General features: G+C 48.1%; 1 protein-coding gene across 1 annotated transcript; it reads left to right on the forward strand.

Annotated features, from left to right (window-relative positions):
• The first annotated feature begins 260 nt into the window (after positions 1-260).
• On the forward strand, positions 261-17545 carry PPP1R17 (protein phosphatase 1 regulatory subunit 17). Its single transcript, XM_066239068.1, has 5 exons — positions 261-339; positions 5914-6029; positions 8994-9152; positions 11072-11224; positions 15928-17545. The coding sequence occupies exons 2-5, from the start codon at positions 5948-5950 to the stop codon at positions 16005-16007; spliced, it is 474 nt and encodes a 157-aa protein (XP_066095165.1). The 5' UTR covers positions 261-339; positions 5914-5947; the 3' UTR covers positions 16008-17545.
• Positions 17546-18524: the final 979 nt, after the last annotated feature.

An 18524-nucleotide genomic window follows, 5' to 3' on the forward strand; every position in this document is an offset into this window, starting at 1 on the left:
GCAGCGGGGAGCTGTCCTAGGGCCGGAGGGGTCTGGCCCGTGCGCACGGATCTCTCCAGTCTCGCGCACGAGGTACTCAAAGCACAACTGCGTGCGCTGCGTTTTTGTAATGGACGGTTATTGCATTTGGGAACAGCGGCTGTGAGATTAGCTCTAACAGCTCCATCCCCCTTGCCCTGGCGCCTGAGAAACAGAGCATCCCCATGGCAACAGCGGCAGCTGGTCCCTTGATAAGAGGAGCGGGGTTGGGCAGCCCAGGAGAAGCCAGCCCAGCTCCAGGGAGGAAGCACGTCCTCCCCACCTCCTCCAGACCTCTCATCTCAGCACCTGCGCTGCTAGGTAAGTGCTGCGCATTTTCACTCCGAGAACTTTGTGGGGGAGAAAACCAAGTTTCTAATAAGTTAGTTTGTTTTCATTGTTGCTGGGGCAGAGGAGGCTGCAGAACGTGGCTGGGGCGTGGGCATGCTTTCTGAAGCGAGGCGAAGCTGGGACGAGGCGGGGAGCAGGGAAAGTCGCCCCTTTCCCATCATTCTCCAAGGGAAGTGGGGTCCTGAGATCCGTAAGAACCGGGGTCCTTGCTCATTAAACGGGGAAGTTTGAAGATGAACACAGGTGTAGCTGCCTAGTCAGCCGCGTGGGGAGGCTGGTCGTTCAAGCCTGGGGAGAGTGTGCTTATCAGAAAACCTCTCCGTGCCCTGCTTCCAGGAAGAGGCACTCCTCTGGGGATACGGCGAATGTAGGTCTTCTGAAGGAGCAAACTTGATTTCAAAACGTGGAACTTTCTGACCTGAATTCAACCAATTCAGGTTATGAAGAGTTATGACAAAGGATATGAATTTTACATAACCAGAGGGTACTTTCGCCAAACACTGCATTGGACAGTGGACGGATGTAACCTCACTTTTTATTCCATCAAGTTAATCCAAGCCCGATGACTTTGGGGGAGTTATTTAGAATGCCGCCTGGCTAAGCTAAGGGTCAGCTAGCTCCTTCCCGAACAAAAGTAGTATCACGGTCCCAGGACCTTGAAGTGGTGTGTACTTTGCGTTGTTCTTACCTCAGCATTAGCTTCAGAGAGGCCAGAGATGGGACCAGGAGATGATTCCAGCTGCTCAATTTAGACACACCTGTTGTGACCACAACAGGAGACTGAAAGAGCGAAGAAGGCAAGTCACACTTCTTAAAGTGTGAGTGCGTGTGCCAGGATCCAGGCTGGGAGCTGTACACACTCAGCACGGCTAACCCTCTCCACCCTGAAGGAGGGCCGCGATCGTGCCCATTTTACAGATGTGGAAACTAAGTTTCCAGGAGCCTTATTAAAAGGCTGGGCAGCCTGCTCTGTGTGCCTGTCCTTCTGCCACTGAGTGGGTGGGCTTCCCTCCCTGGTACCCACTACCCTGGACCTTACAGTTCCTGTTCTTGAAAGAGAAGGTGACCTGTGTCATTAATAACCCCTCTGTATACAGCATCAGTTAATATAACTCCTCTCTCAGTGGTATTTGCTTCACAAGTGTCTCTCTGTGGGGGAAAAAGGGTTTTTTTGCAAGCGTAAGGATTAATTAGCAAAGGGAAGTTGCAAGACTTTAGCTCGGGGGGCCTGAAAACCCCCTTCAGCCGCTGAAATGCTGTCACTTGGTCCCGTGCTACATCAGACCCCTCACCTTCTCTCAAACAACAACAGTGGCACAAATAATGCAGACCCAGAATTCTTTATTCCCTCACTGAGAAATATGAAGCCCTCTGAAAACCAAGAGGTTTTTTTTTGTTTTGTTTTTTTGCTCTGTCCCCTCCAACATTTGGGAGCAGCACCTGCCCTGAACGGATACGGATCTTTCTGTGGTCTTTGGCCATGTCATTTAGTGCAGATATTCATGTTGTTCCTGCAGCAGTAACGCCTGTGGTTGTGCTGCTTCCTGAGACCCCTTCTCGGGTGTCCCATGACACAAAGTTCCTGATGTCCACGGCACGTGGGCCCAGGCTGCAGGGGAGGAGCAAGGGCAGAAGTTGACACAGTGGCAGTCCAAGTCCTCACTGTGTGAGTGTTAACATTCAGAGAGGACACTGAACCAGTGAGTCACAAGAGAATGTGAAAGGATCACAAATTTCTGTGCTAGAGAACAGTTATGAAACATCCCCAAAGCATCTCTTAGGGCCCTAGCCCTTGGGCTGGAACAGGAAGACCCCAGGGAGCAGGTATTTAGGTCTGAAAGGAAGACCTGGGGCTTCTGAATGTTCTTCAGCTGCTGTAGGCTGCTGTTGGGGGAGGGGGGCGGAGCCTTCTGGGGCAGCAGGATGGGAGCAGCTTGAGGTGGGGGCCATTCGGGAGAGGCGTGCGCGGCAGACCAGGCACAGGAAGTAGAAACAGTTCCTGTCGTCGTTTGAGAATTAGACCAGCTCAGGTGTTACAGCCGCTCAGTCCCACAGCGCACCCTTCTCGTGAAGACAGAGATGGAGACAGGTACAATGCCGGCTTTTAATAAGGCCACGCTGAACTCCAGGTATGGCTCTCCTTCGTGTGACGGTTTCTTTGCCAAGAAAATCATAATAACATCAACCTTGATTTAAAAAAAAAAAAAAAGAAGTGTCTTCTAATGCTATGAGCAAAACACGTCCCTGCCCAGCTCAGGGGTACTTTTGTTGTGGAAAATCCCAAATCTGAAAATCATCTCTCAGCGCCCTAGCCAACGGGGGCTTGCCAGTTCACCACCACAGTTCAGTCCCAGACTGAAATGGTGTTTCCCCCACAGACACCAGGAGCTGTGGTGTCAGCTTTGTGACTGATCACGGTGTACCCGCGCCTTGCTCAGGGACCTCTGAGGCTCACACCGTTCACCCCCTCAGGAGGGGCTCCTAGTTCTCAAGCTCAAAGCAGTGATGACGGTTTTGCTCAGATGAAGGCTGGCCGTCCCATGGTCCAGCATCCAGATGAAAGCGGAAGATTCGATAAGTGCGTAGAATTTTCCAGCAGCACACCCGGTCTCCATGAGCTGGCTGTTTAGTTGGGTGTAGACAGTGTTACTTAACCATGGCTGCCACTTACTCAAGTGCCTCTAATTTGCAAAGCATGAAGCTATCCTATTTAATCTTCAGAATAACTCTACAAGACAGATGATATTATCTCTACTTTACAGATAAAAAAACGGGGTAAAAATGAGGGAGCCAGAAGGGGACATGTGCCCCCTGGGTGACAGTTGGCATGCTACAGAGGTGCTGGCTAGCCTTTGCAGGTTCTATCATAGCAGCAGTCGGGAGAAAGGGCATAGATGGTGATGTCACACTTGCCCACTGACCCTCACTAGGTCATTGAGTTTCAGCTACTTCATCAGTCATATATGGCTTTTGAGTTAAAGAGCTGAGATTTCATGTAGATCTATTTGACCTGAAAGGTCAGGTTTAAATTAAATAACCAACTACTAGGCACATAGGAGCTATCATATGACTTAATACCAAGGACAGCTTACCTTAGGCTATGGAGGGGGGGGTTGTCAGCTAGGACCCCGAGTGGAAGGTAGGAGTCCTGACTGCAAATGATGGCTCTGACTCTAGCGTGTAACTAGCGTCAGGTCGTTTTAATCTCTTTGAGCCTCAGGTTTTTTTCTTCTGGAGAATGAGTATTTTGACCAGGTTCTCTCCATGGGGTCATTTTTCAGCACAAAGTCTATGACGAGGCTAATGACTTTCAGCCCCCCAAGAAGAGGAAGATTGGTTAAGTAGATACACAGACCGCATTCGAGGCTGTCACTTTGCCTCTAGACCTCAGCACCGAGTCCACTCATCCTGAGAGATGGGCCCATGGCTTTCCTCTCCACTCAGGCAGGTGGTGGCTGGTCACCCAAGTTAACAGCAGGCTTCCCTATGGTCCCAGGGAGTTGGAAGTCTGCACACAAACACTAAAGACGGTACAAATTGATGTCTGCTGAGGTCACTCAGTACAATAAGTCTGCTCCGAGTGGCACTAAAAGCCGGGCTCAAGTAATCCATTAATGGCCCCATCTGCTAGGCAGTGATCTCAGCCTATAGAGGGAGAAGCCTCCGGGCAGAACGGGAGAGAGCTGGCTTCTTGCTCCTAAGACCACTGAACTGCACTAATTCTAGGAGCTTGAAATGGTAACCTAGCTGGTCTGTGTGTTCGTGTGCCTGCGGGGAATACAGGAATCTCAAGACAAGAGGACCAGTGGGTCGTTTTAATCCTCTTATTCCTCTCCAACCATTCATGCTACAGTAGGACATGAGGAAGCAGTTGTCTGAAAGAAATTCCAGAAACAGAATCTAGGTAGGCGCTAATGAGGATTTCCTATACATTTCAACCAATGCACTTCTCATTCAGACCTAACACATGTTCATTCTGGATTTCCGCTGCTCCTGGCCAGCGCCTACAACTAATAGCTCTGGAAAGTTCAATGGATTTGTGGTCTCAGAGTGATGGAGGAGGGGTGTAGGGGGAGCGAGGGGGTGAGGGGGAAGAGACAGACTCACTCTAATGTCAGGAATCTCTAGGGAGAAAATAATAAAGGATATTTCGAGATGTAGATTTTTTTTTTCCTACCACCGTCACAGCATGGCTAGGGAGCAAATCTCAGGATTTTATAGTTACAGGATGCAATGGTCAGAAAAGCACAGAAGCCTTGTTCAGTTAGGGCTCCGAATATTCACTTGATTTATAAGAGACGTGAGTGTCTAGTGGAAAGTCTGAAGGGGTGGCTATTTAATATATGTCTGATTTAGTTAATTAATTAATAGCTTTTTTGAGCCTTAGTTTCCCCATCTATGAAATAGGCATAATCTTACTTTGCAGTTCTAAACAGAGAGAATATAGGTAAGGCTAAGGTGACCAATTTTTTTACAATGAAAAGGAGGACAATTTTTTTTTTTTTTACAGAGACAGAGAGAGAGTCAGAGAGAGGGATAGACAGGGACAGACAGACAGGAACGGAGAGATGAGAAGCATCAATCATTAGTTTTCCATTGCGCGTTGCGACACCTTAGTTGTTCATTGATTGCTTTCTCATATGTGCCTTGACCATGGGCCTTCAGCAGACCGAGTAACCCCTTGCTCGAGCCAGCAACCTTGGGTCCAAGCTGGTGAGCTATTTTGCTCAAACCAGATGAGCCCGCACTCAAGCTAGCAACCTTGGGGTCTCGAACCTGGGTCCTCCGCATTCCAGTCCAATGCTCTATCCACTGCGCCACTGCCAGGTCAGGCTGGAGGACAAAAATAAATTGAAGAAAACAATATCGTAAATAAAAGAAACATTTTATTCATTGTAATAATAATACACTGTAATATGATAAATGCATAATAAAAACACTTGTAATATTGTATATTGTAATTATGCTTACATGCCTATTAATTTTTAATAATAATTGTAAGAAAAAAGTACTCATTTAGATACAAATACGTCACATCACACGCAATGGATCGACTCTGCATTGATCGAATACGGACATTTACAGATTAGTCTTCCAATATCAAAAAGGAGGACATGTAGGAGGACGCTTTTCGAGGGAGGATGGCACTTACAAAAGAAGGACTGTCCTCCCTAAAGGAGAATGATTGGTCACCTTAGTAAGGCTTAATCAATATTTTCTGTAACTCTCGCTAACTCATTTCCAATTCAGACTTGACAGGTGTTCATTCTGAGACTCCCACAGTGCATCTGAGAGAGGGAAAATACTGGATATTTGATATACAACAACTACCCACAAACCCCTGTGCATGTGTGTGAGAGATTTGTTTATTTTAGCTTAAATCTTAGAGCTTCTAGTAGCTAAGGAGAAGAGGATTCTAGGAGCTGAGAAGAGTAAAAATGGGATGACTTGGGAATGTAATAAGTGCTCAATAAATATACTTATCTGACAAGGGAGTGAAGGGACAGCAGACAGGCTGACAGACTTGTGTCCCATCGTCCGCAGTGCTGGGGAAGGAACAGACACCCGCCCTCCTTCGATGATGTCCACCGAGCCGATGCAGTCCCTGGAGCTCCCCGAAGACAGACTGGACACGCTGGACCCTCGGCGCAGCCACCTAGGTAAACGCTGCAGGGGGGTGTCCGTGGCGGGGGTCCAGAAGACGGGGCTCTGCCGTTTAGTTTGCAAACAAGTCAGAGGGAGGCCCCCTCCACCCGGACAGTCTGTGCCTCTGGTGACAGATGGACAGACAGCCATGGATCCGTGGTGTCTGCTGTGTCAGTATTAGCTGAGGCACCGAGAGGGGTTCCTTAGAGTTTAAAAGAGAGAGAGAGAGAGAGAGAGAGAGAGAGAAGGCACTGTCACCTTTTTGGGGTCGGGATGAGCTCCAGGCAGAGCATTGTTGAGGCAACAACGGGATGTGGCGGTTTGCAATGTTTCCCCCTCACGCACGCACCCAGCGTGTGGTGCGATAAAATATTGCAAATATCTCTCTTTGCCTATCAAGACAGAATTCTAAACGGCCTTTTTCTGCTTTATTGTCAAGCTGTTTCCTTTCCGGAACTGACTTTTTGCATAACCTTTGTAATGAAAATACCAGAAACATTTCTGCCTCTACCCATTTCTAAAAATGAGACACTCCCGAGTTTTTGATGGATGATGGGCCTTTTGCATATTCATAGCCTTTGTTTATGCCTCGCACCCCATTATGGCTCCCCCTCCCCCACGCCCAAACCTTTCCCCACTTGCTATCAGGATATTTTATGTTCAAGATTTCTCCAAAAAATGGAAAACTGTGTAATGGAAGTGAAAGTCAGAATTGAAGCAAATGTCTTAGTCTGTGTACTACGGGCCACATCGCCTTCTGGGTTGAACAGGACCCGTGACGAGTCTATGCCCAGCCTGTTCCTCCACAGACCCCGCAGCCGGACAACACCCATTCTGAGCAGCATTCATTTGTTCAACAAATGTATAGAGTGGAGGGAATGAACTGTGCCATGTGGTAACAAATCTTTATTTTATTTTTATTTTTATTTTTTTGTGACAGAGTCAGAGAGAGGGACAGATAAGGACAGGCAGACAGGAAGGGAGAGAGATAAGAAACATCAGTTCTTTGTTGCAGTTCCTTAGTTGTCCATTGGTTGATTTCTCCTATGTGCCTTGACTGGGGTGGGGGGGGGAGGAGCTACAGCAGACTGAGTGACCCCTTGCTCAAGCCACCGACCTTGGGCTCAAGCTGGTGAGCTTTGCTCAAACCCGATGAGCCCGCGCTCAGGCTGACGACCTTGGGGTCTCGAACCCTGGTCCTCCGCATCCCAGTCCGACGCTCTATCCACTGCACCACTGCCTGGTCAGGCGGTAACAAATCTTTAAAACTGCATTTTTAGCCAGGCAATAGCAATCATGGACCCCAGAGCCTGGATTTAACCCTAATGCCCTTACCCACCAGCAGTGTAACCCTCAGCCTTTTATCGGCAGTCTAAACCTCTGTTTTCTCCTCCCACTATTTAACAACTGGCAAACACAGGCACTGAGAGATCAGAAAAGGTACTGGTCCATCCCACACACTGGAATGATTTAAACTCACCTAGTACTTACGTAGTACTCAGTAAAGTTCCCCTTTCACCTCCTTTTTTTGTGTGTATGTAAACTTAAAATTATATCATCTCCTGCCTTACGTGTAGTACAACATCAGCTAATCTTTATTAAATTAAAATGATTTTTCTAGGTGAAAGGAAATGTGTATTGCTATTAAATTGGCTAAAGGGAGTGATGCTGTTTGACTTTTTGGTTATTCACTGTGATCTTTTGATGGTGCAGTCGTAATGATATGTGGTTATTAAATATTTCTGATGGTAGGTTCCTTATATATATATTGAGTTTTCCAAAACAAATGAGCATCCAGATATAAAGCCCTATAGATCATAAGCAACTTGAGATCAGGGGCCATTTTTTACTTGTCCTTGTAGTTCCAGAGGCTGGCTCCCGGCCTGGCCTTGCTGAACCAACATTTGTTGAATCAGTCAATAAATAATGACATATTACATCTAGATCCACAAAACTAGAAGGGCAAAGTTTTGATACGTTTAATCTTCAGTGTCTGAAAGAAACTGACCTGAATATTTTCATAAAATAGGAAGAGAAAGAGAGACAGAGAGAGAAGAAGGGCAGAAGGGAGAGATGGAGGGAGGGGGAGAGAGAGAGAGAGAGAGAGAGAGAGAGAGAGAGAAGGAGGAAGGAAGTTGAAAAGGTCCAGTTAAATTCTTAATTTCCCCAAATTCATCATGGCAATAGCTGGAGTCCACATTTGTGAGCATCTGAAATAGATCTTTTGTATCAGTGCTTTACCACCATTATCAACTCTAGTTCTGCCTCTCTCTCTCTCCCTCACAGACAGGCAGACACACACGCATGCGCGTGTCCACACACACACCAAGACTTAATATTATCCCCACTTTAAAAGCTAAGAGAATATTAAAGTTTCTAGAAAGGCCCAGATTCTCAGAACTAGCAAGTGACGGAGTCAGGACTTGAACTCAGATCCTACTCCACTTCCTCAGCATTCAACATGCATTTATTGGAAGCAGAGGTGATTGAGAATAAAATGACAGAAAGGGTACACATCCTTCAGCTCTAAGAAGGGCAAACAGGAGAATTGCAAAGCCAGCCCAGTGGAAGGACCACCCTGAAGCCCAATTGTGAGTCAGAGGCGTGGAGGTGTGTAATGCACTGAGCACCCTATCATAAGACCTCAGAGAGCACAAGGCGCCTTCTGTCCCCTGGGGTCTCCAAAGAAAGCAAGCCCTAAGCAAGGAAATTGAACAGGGGCATTTAGCCCAGAGGACCTGTTCTCCCATCAGAAGTTGCCTAACGAGATTTTATAGTCCCTCTTTGCCTTGATTGTCCGCCCCATTTCAGTTCTCTTCATTTGGAGTTTTACGGAAGTCCAGGCTTCCGTTGCATTCCGTGTATTCATGCCAGGCTACTAACGTTCTCCGTAGAAGAGGCCACAGGAAAGAAATGCTTTTCTCTTTCGCACCAGTGGCTGACTCCTGTCACGTTCTCTTTCCTTGGCATCCTGTCAGAACCAGATGACCTTTCAGACCAGTTCATTCAGGACTGCGAGCTCAAGAAGAAGCCAAGGAAGGGGAAGAATGTGCAGGTCTCCCTGAGTGTCGAGGCAGACCAGAAAAAGCCACGGAGGAAAGATACTCCAGCTGTGCACATCCCGCCTTTCATACCAGGTAAGGACCGTGTGGTCAGTGCGCACACCTGGCTAGGGACCTGCTTGCCTCTAGATCACATCCATCTTACCATTTATTTCTTTCTTAAAAATTGGAGTGTTTTTTAATCGTTGGTACAATTTCTCCATCTGTCTTAGTTATAGTACAGCCAGCTGCTATAACAGATACATTCCAAAATATTAACATGACGCAGTACAAGTTTATGTTTCACTCACTGATAGTGGAAGTTGGGGGTGGGGGGAGGCAAGCTCTGCTCCAGACGGTCATTTGGGAATTTAGGCTGATGGAGTTTGAGACGTCAGTATCACACGGCTTCCAACGTCACCATGTACATCAGCATCCATCCTGCAGGCACGGGGGAGACAGAGTGGAGGAGGGACAGGCCTGCAGGGGCTCTTTCACTTCCTTCCATCACAGGCCTCATCTGACTGCAGGGGAGGATGGGAAATGTACCCCAGCTCCGTGCCCAGGAGCAAAGCATGCAGTCTGGTGAACAGCTAACGTGTTCCCACAGCAGCCGTGTGTGGGCCATGTGATGCTCTCTTGTTCCCAAATGTTTTGTTTTGTCCTATTTCCTTTCCTCCCTCCCTCCAGGCCACTTATTCAAGGTCCTCCCTGTTCACAGCCTCCTCGGTAGGGTATGAAACATACAGTGTGTCCGTAAAGTCATGGTGCACTTTTGACCGGTCACAGGAAAGCAACAAAAGACGATAGAAATGTGAAATCTGCACCAAATAAAAGGAAAACCCTCCCAGTTTCATACCTATTCAGAGCAGTTCAATGTGGGCTCACGCACAGAGTTTTGAGGGCTCCTTAGGTAGCTATCCCTTATAGCCTCTACAGACTCGTCACTGACTGATGGCCTACCAGAACGGGGTTTCTCCACCAAACTGCCGGTTTCCTTCAACTGCTTATCCCACCAAGTAATGTTATTCCTATGTGGTGGCGCTTCGTTATAAACGCGCCGATATTCACGTTGCACTTTGGTCATGGATTCGAATTTAGCGAGCCACAGAACACACTGAACTTTCCTCTGTATGGTCCACATCTCGACTGGCATCGCAGTGGGCTGCTCCGCTGTATACGTGGTGTTATGTCATCATCTGCACATGCGCACATGCTGCCATATCATCCTACAGAAACCGGGAGGGTTTTCCTTTTATTTGGTGCAGATTTCACATTTCTATTGTCTTTTGTTGCTTTCTTGTGACTGGTCAAAAGTGCACCATGACTTTACAGACACACTATATAGGACACAGAGTCTTCTGGGAAGGACTGATGTGACCCCAATCCATTTCATTTTAGATTCCATTTTATTTCAAATGAATAAATTAAAACAACGGTCAGAACCAAAATAGCTGAACTATCTAGTGAGAAGTAACATCATCCTGGAGGTCCTTAGAGGAGGACCCGGGAGCCCGGTCTGGGCAGTGGAATGGTGGCAAGGCTACAGAGGGGGCTGTTTTCAGATTTATAAATGGTGGAGGAAAATTTCCCACGTAGAAGAGAGGTGAGGAGGCAGGTGGAGGGAGAGAGAGAACTGATTACATCATGTAAATAGAGCATGTGGCTTGGGGAACAGCTAATAATCCATCTCTGATGGAGGAGGCAGACGAACCCGGGCTTGCGTCCTGGCTCGGACACCCATGAGCTGCACTCCCCGGGCCCGCCCCCTTGCCTCACTCTCTGTGGGTGTGTGACTGGGGAGTCATATTATATTCCAATCAGGCATGTAAAACCCTTCGCGTAGATGTTCTCCAGTGTAGCTTCAGTAGATACCAAGTTTTAGAAAGTGCTTTTGTTAAAATAAGTTTGAAAAGATACGGTGACAACCACTATCAGGTGTATGTGCAGAGACCTTGGCTATGAGGAGGTGTGTATTTGACCATCTTTCTCCCTCTGTCTTCTGAATGACACAGGTGTGCTTTCAGAACAGTTACTTCAACGCTACGAGGTCCAAGAGCGACGCCCAAAGGCCAGAACCAGCCCAGCCCTTCACAACACTGACCTGGAACAGAAGAAGCCAAGGAGAAAAGACACACCTGCCCCGCACCCATCCCCCTTCGCAGCAGGTAAAAAGAGCTGGTGCAGGCCGTTTGCAGGTGGCGACGGGAGCAGGTCAAGAGCCTGGCCATCTGGAGGTGCCGCGGGCACGGCCCCGGGCCTGCCCAGCAGTCTGTGTCGCTCAGAGGTGCTCTGGGGAGGAGCAGCATTTACTGCTGCCTCTCTGCTTTACCCTCCTGGGCAGCTCCCCCAGGGCGGGCACGGAGGTGGGCGAGGGTCAGAGCGTTACTCACACCTCAGCAGAACTGGCCGAATCCACTGAGCCAATGAAATAGAAATGTCAGCGGGTCCTTGAGAAGGGAGTCGAAATGCCCTCCTTCCCCAGACTGGATCATGCGTCCTACAGCTGATGGCTGATTCTCTCAGGACACCCGGATACATTGGCCAAATCCTCAGAACAAGAGAGAGGGAGAGGGAGAGAAAGGGAGATGCAGAAATGATGATAGCTCTCTTCATATGTGTCGGATCCAGCCGAGGACTCTTGCTGAACATGGTTCATAACTGCAGTCCAGCAGACAGCCAGTGGGAGGCGCAGGAATGATGACAGCTCTCTGCATATGTGTCAGACCCAGCCGAGGACTCTTGCTGAACATGGTTCATAACTGCAGTCCAGCAGACAGCCAGTGGGAGGCGCAGTCTTGGCCTTGAGGATTTCATGTGCAGGTTGGGGGATCAGACATGATTACAATAGAAGACAGTGTGTGTGCATGCTTTTTACATAGATAGTGAGTGGGTCAGGGTGGTAGAGGAGGGAACTCTAAAAATCAGCTGAAATGACACAATAAAGTAGCTACTATCTCCCTTTACTGGTAAAGAAACTGAGGGAAAATTTAAATAACTGAGCCACTTTGAAGTCTTCTGAGGATGAAGTCGATGGATGGGTGGCGTGGCTGACTGATGGATTGCACTGGTGATGGGATGATTAGATGCCAGAGAAATGGATCAAATTGTGCTCAGAAGCAAACACTGGGAGTTCTGACCCAGGTCTGTCTTACCAGTCGCATTGTCCTGTGTTGTTATAGCGATCTGAACTAGTTCTGTATTAGACACGGACATGCAAATACCAAGACTTTTATTATAGCAATCCACAAGGGATCCTTTGGGGAGGCGATGAGCTTTGGTTGTTATTATAAAACCATGTTTCCCCATTACTTCATTTGATAAAGAAACAAACTGAAAGACAGCAAAGAAGAAAACATCATAACAAGGCTGTCAGGGGTGCACACAGGGTCACTGATTTCCAAGGAACAGACCGGGCAATGGGGCATGGAGCAGGAGAGGCCTTTCTCTAGAGAAATGGACCCACAACCAATGGGGAGGGTCTGAGGCGGCCTCAGCCATGCTTGTGCTAGGTTCCAGTCCCTGCATTCCTACCTACACTGATCCTCCAACCCATCCCCCATCCCCTATCCCCTACCCCACCCCCCCCAGCCTCAGCCAGTTCAGGGTCTCCACTGACACAGCCCTCCAACTCAAAACAAGAGTCTTTTCTATTCTGAGCTCTATTCTAGCTCTCTGTTAGACAAGGGCATGCTAATACCAAGACTTTGTCGTCCCTTTTAGTATTGTTCTTCCTCTTCCTGTTCCCATTGTTGTGGCTGTTATTTAGATCAGCTTTCGTCAATGATCTGTTTGATGGAGTCATGAGAACCAGTCTGTGGATTGCCCTCGTTGCTGTTATTGAACTGGTCCCTTCAGTATAGCGATGTTCAATGATTATTTGGGTTTTTAAAATATATTCTGTTTGGAAATCACAATTCTGCAGTTCCAAGTTCTCCATTAGAAGACTGACTATTTTCTCCCCATCTATTTGTTGTTATTGAGGCTCCTCTAGAGGAAGATTTGGTCAATGGGTCACCTTAGTAGACAGTGTTGGGCAGGGGGCTTTGGAGTCAGAAAGATCTAGGTTTGGTCTCTGATTCTGCTGCTTTCTCATTTATGACCCTGGGTCACTGACACCAACCATAAGAGCCTCCCAGGCTTCATCCATCTCTGAAAGGTCAGGACCATACCTCCTGTCTCCTGGGATTGTTGGGACAATGAAATAAAGTATCTGAAACCCTTAGCACAGTTCCTGTGAGTTCCCCTTCGTTCTCTAGTCAACCCTACAGTCTTTGAGATAAAGGGGAGAGTTTCTAAAAGGGAGACTGTTCCTAGCCACCATTTTTTTACCTCTCCATATAAACCTGCTGATTCAAAGAACCTCCTAAAACACTGAGCTTTGTTTATCTGGCAATGGAAGCTGCCTTCTTCCTAATAATCTACACCACAAGAGAGCAGTTTCTGACTGAGTAAAGAAATGTTTCTCAAAGTACACAGTACAAAGTACACAGAGCTGGGGAGAGGGGCTTGTATATCCATAGACTCCACACACATTCTGAAACGCCTTGCATCAGCGCATCTCTGTGTTGTATTTGTGATTCTAGGTAGCGTTCTATGACTCGAGCTTCTATTAGCATATTAGCTGAAGCACTTTGTTTTTGAAGTGCCTTTTCGTATCTAAAGATTTGGCAGGACTCGAAATGCTGGTTGAGCTGATAAAGACAGAGCCCTCAGCAGATGTTCGGGGAGACTCACGTTGGTTCTAATGGGGTGTTGAGAGGAACTCACAGACAAACGCACCCTGGAGGTGTCTCCTCTCATTAGCCCTTGGCAAGTGAGGACTGGACAAAGATTTGCTCCGTTCTAAATCTCTGGCTAACTACCTTCATTCCTCTAGGTTAACGAGCTTATTTGATGGGTTCCGATTGCCAGACGACTCCTTAGTGAGGAGTCAACCTCGGGCTTTATCGCCAGCCCGTGGTTCGCTTCCAACTTGGCCCACAGTTGCCAGGGCCCCCTTCTTGGTGACGGCGTGGCAGGGAGCACACTGGGTTGTGATTGGTCAAATCGGAGTAGCTGAGATCTACTTAAGGAAAACGAAGTCTTTCATTGAAGTCTTTGGCAAAAGGAACCAGGGAAAGTCATGACGAAAGAGGCTGGCTAGGATCCTTGACAAGAAGCCTCCTGGAAAAGTGGATCCTGAGCTCTGAACATTTGCAGACCAAAGCTCAATACTGTACTTGTAGAAAGAAGGCTGGTACATCCTCAGAAAGTGACCCCTCTTCTGTCCTGCTGGGAACAGAGCGCCCTCTCTGGTGTGGTTTAGCGGGAGAGGCAGAGTCTTAGCCTTGGCTCCCCTTACATCAGAGGGGCATGTCTGCAGCGCAGGTGACCAGCTTTAGACGGTGTTCTGGGTGGGAGGGATCGTGGCCTAAGTCAGCTTGCTGCTAGGCAAACTGACCCTTAGAGACCTTGCACTGACAGCTGGGCCATAAAAGCACAGCAAGCTCTAACCCGCGACCAGGTGTCCTAAGCTCTTCCACATAGCGAGTGGGAGGGAGGAACTGACCTTTTCTAAATCCCCACTGTATCCCAGGTCCTGGGCTGCGTGGCACAACACCTTGTGAGGACCTCACCAGGCAGTGGGGGGTCCCGCGGCGTGGAAGTGCTTTCACAGAGCCTCAGGGCAGGTGTGGTTGATGCCTGAGAGAATGTGTGCCTAAACCTGGATGGTGCATCACCCCCTATGGGAGCTGCAGATTCTTTTATATCCAGTGTTACAGATGAATAAACCGAGGCTCAGCTAAGTGAAGGGACCTGCGCAAAGTTGGATGACCCCCAAAGGCAAAGCTTTCTGGCTCCGGGACATTCCCACAGGACAGCACGAGGACCAGGACTGGGTTAAACCACCAGACAGAGTTCATTCTCAACTCGCCAAAGCCAACAGTAGTAAGCATTGAGAATAAGAAGGGCGTGATTATATACAGATGCAGGCGCTACTGATGGATGCCTCATCCTAAGCCGTGGTATTCCTGAAATCACGATTTGTGATGAACTACCACATATTTTTCCATTATAGGATATTAAAGTCAATGCTCAGCTATACAAATACCAATGCTGGTTCACTTTCACTAAAAGTTTATAGAGGAAAGGATAATTTAATCCCCAAAGTGGAAAAAAAAAAAGGAATCATCTTGATATAAAGAGCAGGTTTTTAAAATATATTGTAGCCATATATCAATAGCTGTATGAAAAACTCACTAGATATTCTTTATATTTTCATGTTGCCCTGCACTATGTTAACTTTATTAGCACTAGTGCGGACATTTAGAAATGGCATGTTCAGAGCCTACGCTCGTTATTTTCCCCAGATGTTAGTAGAGTGTGTTTAAGTTTGACTTCATGAGGCTTCCCAGTGCTTTACAAGAGGAAAATAAACTCGCAAGTTGTAAAGGAGAGGAAGAGCCGACCTTGCGTTGCTCACGGGTGTGGCGCTGTGCTGAGTATCGTTGCCTACTTCTTAATTAATTGTCAAAATCTCCCTTTATGTAAGTCTCATGGCCCTTCTTTTCCATAAGAGAAAACTGAGGTGTGAAGGTGTTAACTGGCCCAACACAGATCGAGTGGCGGAATGAGGAGTCCAAAACATTTGGACTCCAAACTCCACATGCTTCCCTCCCTGCAGTGCCATGAGTATCAACACAGAGTGTGGAGAAGAGGTGAAGGGTGCCCCTGACCCCCGGGGCCAGCGTCTCCCCTCTGACCAGAGTGTGGCATCCTCGCTGAGCCTCAGCTCCTCTGGGGAGGCCACGTAGGGCAACCTAGCTCTCCCTCTCCCTCTCGTGACACTGTTCGCTTTGCACCAGCTCACTTGTGCTTTGCTTTGCAGGTCTGACACTGCTCAGGGAGGAGAAACCCAAAGTGATCATGGAGGATGACGAGAAGGACGGGGACAAGATAGCCATTTAAAAGCAGTTCCCCTGAGACCACTGTAACTAGCTTAGATCGGCGCCCGGCGGCGACCTAGCAAATACTATAGACCGTCTCTGCTCCCCTTTTCTCATAGTCGGCCTCCGAGATCCAGACGCCGGCACCCCGGGACGCGCTCGGTCAGACCGCTGGGCGCCTCTCTGCCTTTGTCTTCTTTCCTGAATCTGGTTTCTTTTCCCACCTCTTGCGTTTGCATTTCCGAGTGAGTGCCGTGGAAAGGAAGCATGTCCTCCCTCTAATTTAGGCAGTGATGGGGGGGTCAGCTATAGCACTCGGCGGCCATGTCTTCTGAGTCAGCTCCCGGAGCTCAGAACGTGGAGAACATGGGGATCCGGTATTTCTCGGCTTAGGCCGTTGGGAGGAACTTGACTTACTGTTGTCCATGGCTCAGGCGGGGGCTTCTGGTGCCAGGTAGGGAGGAGAGACTGTGGGTTCTCACTCTCTGGTTGCTTTGGAGAACGAGGTCTTTTATCTCCTTCATTTCTTCTTAAGAGTCCAAGTGTTGTTCCTAAGATCTTTGTCACCAATGCCCTAAAGGTGCCTATGTGATCTAGGGGATTCCTCCCAACCCCGCAGCAGTCTTGGACAAAGAGACTAGAGCAGGGATTGGAAACCTATGGCTCGTGAGCCAGATGTGGCTCTTTTGATGGCTGCATCTGGCTCGCAGACAAATCTTTAATTAAAAAAAAATAACGTTAAATATATAAAACATTCTCATGTATTATAATCCATTCATTTCCTACCGCTCATGGTCATGGTTGCGGGTGGCTGGAGCCAATCACAGCTGTCCTCTGGGACAACACCAAATTTTTATCGAATAATGTGTAATGTACATGGGTCATTGTATGGCCCTCACGGAATTACATTTTAAAATATGTGGCGTTCATGGCTCTCTCAGCCAAAAAGGTTCCCGACCCCTATCCTAGAGGAAGAGTGCTGGTCTATCTGGGAAGCTTAGCAATATAGCCTGTTTGTGTTGAGTTTTTAAAACATCTCTTAACCATGCCTTCCTACAATTTGTGAGTTGTGTCACAAGTGAACCGCTACTAAGGTAAAATACCAACACTTGTGATCATGTTACACTGAAAAAAAAGTAAGGGCAGAGGAAGGTCATGCCTATGTGTTTAGCATTCTTCCTTACGTGGACCCCACATGCTTTCTTGGATGGAAGGGAAAGACGCGGTGTTAGCTGGAGAGCGGCGCTCTGCTCCACGCACTGGGTGTCGTGCGGGCTGGGGGGAGGGGGGGGCTCGCACGTGGTCCCGGTCACCAGGTGAAAGGCAGGGGAAAAGGCCATCGGTCAAGGGTACAAAGGTGGGTATTTGAACAGATCCTGCCTAAAAGTGACCATTTGGAAGTTGTGTATTCACCCTGACTCCCAACAGTGTGGTGATTCCTTCTGCCTCTCTGTCCTTCTTGCGAACGTGGACGAGACGCAGGTCCCTGCTGGTAATAAAGACGCTTCTCACCGATCTCGATGTCCTGGTGCGTTTCTCCTGGAAACACTCTATGTCCTGACCGTGCTAAGGAGAAGAGGTTGCAAAACAGATTTACAGGACTAGTTGTTGTTTTTGTTTCTTTTTTGACCCACCGAGGTTTCAAAACATTTGACTAAGCCAGAGGTTGGGAACCTATAGCTCGCGAACCAGATGTGGCTCTTTTGATGGCTGCATCTGACTTGCAGACAAATCTTTAATAAAAAAAATAATAATGTTAAAAATATAAAACATTCTCATGTATTACAATCCATTCATTTTCTACCGCTCATGTTCATGGTTGCGGGTGGCTGGAGGCAATGACAGCTGTCCTCCGGGACAGCATCAGATTTTTATTGGATAATGTGTAACGTACGCGGGTCGTTGAATGGCTCTCACAGAATTACATTTTTAAATATGTGGCGTCCATGGCTCTCTCAGCCAAGAAGGTTCCCGACCCCTGGACTAAGCTGTTAACATTTAATAATCTAAGAAGGAGAATTTATATAAAATTCTAGATTTCCAGGTTCTCTTGGAAAAACACTTCAAGATCAGGGACTCTGGGCCTGATTAGAAGAAGCACGGCCGCCCTCGCCTGGCACTGAGTACCGATGCCCTTTCAGAAGGCACGTGGGTTCTCCGCCTCGCCATCTGTTCCGCCTGGCACGTTCACGCGCTGACGTCACCCCCCACCCACCCCCACCCCCCCTACCCCGGCCCGCACACTGGTGGTCTGCAGACCCACTACACTTGCGGTCCTAATGCTCCCTCACCCATCTGACTCCAGAGCTCAGCTCCCCCTGCTGGTGGTCACAGTCACAGCTTCGGGAACAAGGGAGTGAGATTATGTCCAGGCTGCTATTTGAGGTGTAAGTAGTAAAGCCACCCTAAAGCCTTTTAAGAAGCCAAAATAGCAATGACAAGTATGTGGCCAATCGGATTTTATCACCAGCGGCAGCAGTTTTTACTAGGGGGTTCTCACTAGGAGAACGAAGATCCCGTCTGGTCCCATCAGCCTTGC

The sequence above is a fragment of the Saccopteryx bilineata genome, chromosome 7, assembly GCF_036850765.1.
Source record: "Saccopteryx bilineata isolate mSacBil1 chromosome 7, mSacBil1_pri_phased_curated, whole genome shotgun sequence".
Lineage (NCBI taxonomy): Eukaryota > Metazoa > Chordata > Mammalia > Chiroptera > Emballonuridae > Saccopteryx > Saccopteryx bilineata.

What these genes read in the sequence shown, in the direction of transcription:
- PPP1R17 (XM_066239068.1), top strand. Translation starts at nt 5,948, where the DNA reads ATGATGTCCACCGAGCCGATGCAGTCCCTGGAGCTCCCCGAAGACAGA. An exon ending in CATCCCGCCTTTCATACCAG is followed by an intron (nt 9,153 to 11,071) that starts GTAAGGACCGTG and finishes TGAATGACACAG; the next exon opens with GTGTGCTTTCAGAACAGTTA. An exon ending in CCCATCCCCCTTCGCAGCAG is followed by an intron (nt 11,225 to 15,927) that starts GTAAAAAGAGCT and finishes TTTGCTTTGCAG; the next exon opens with GTCTGACACTGCTCAGGGAG.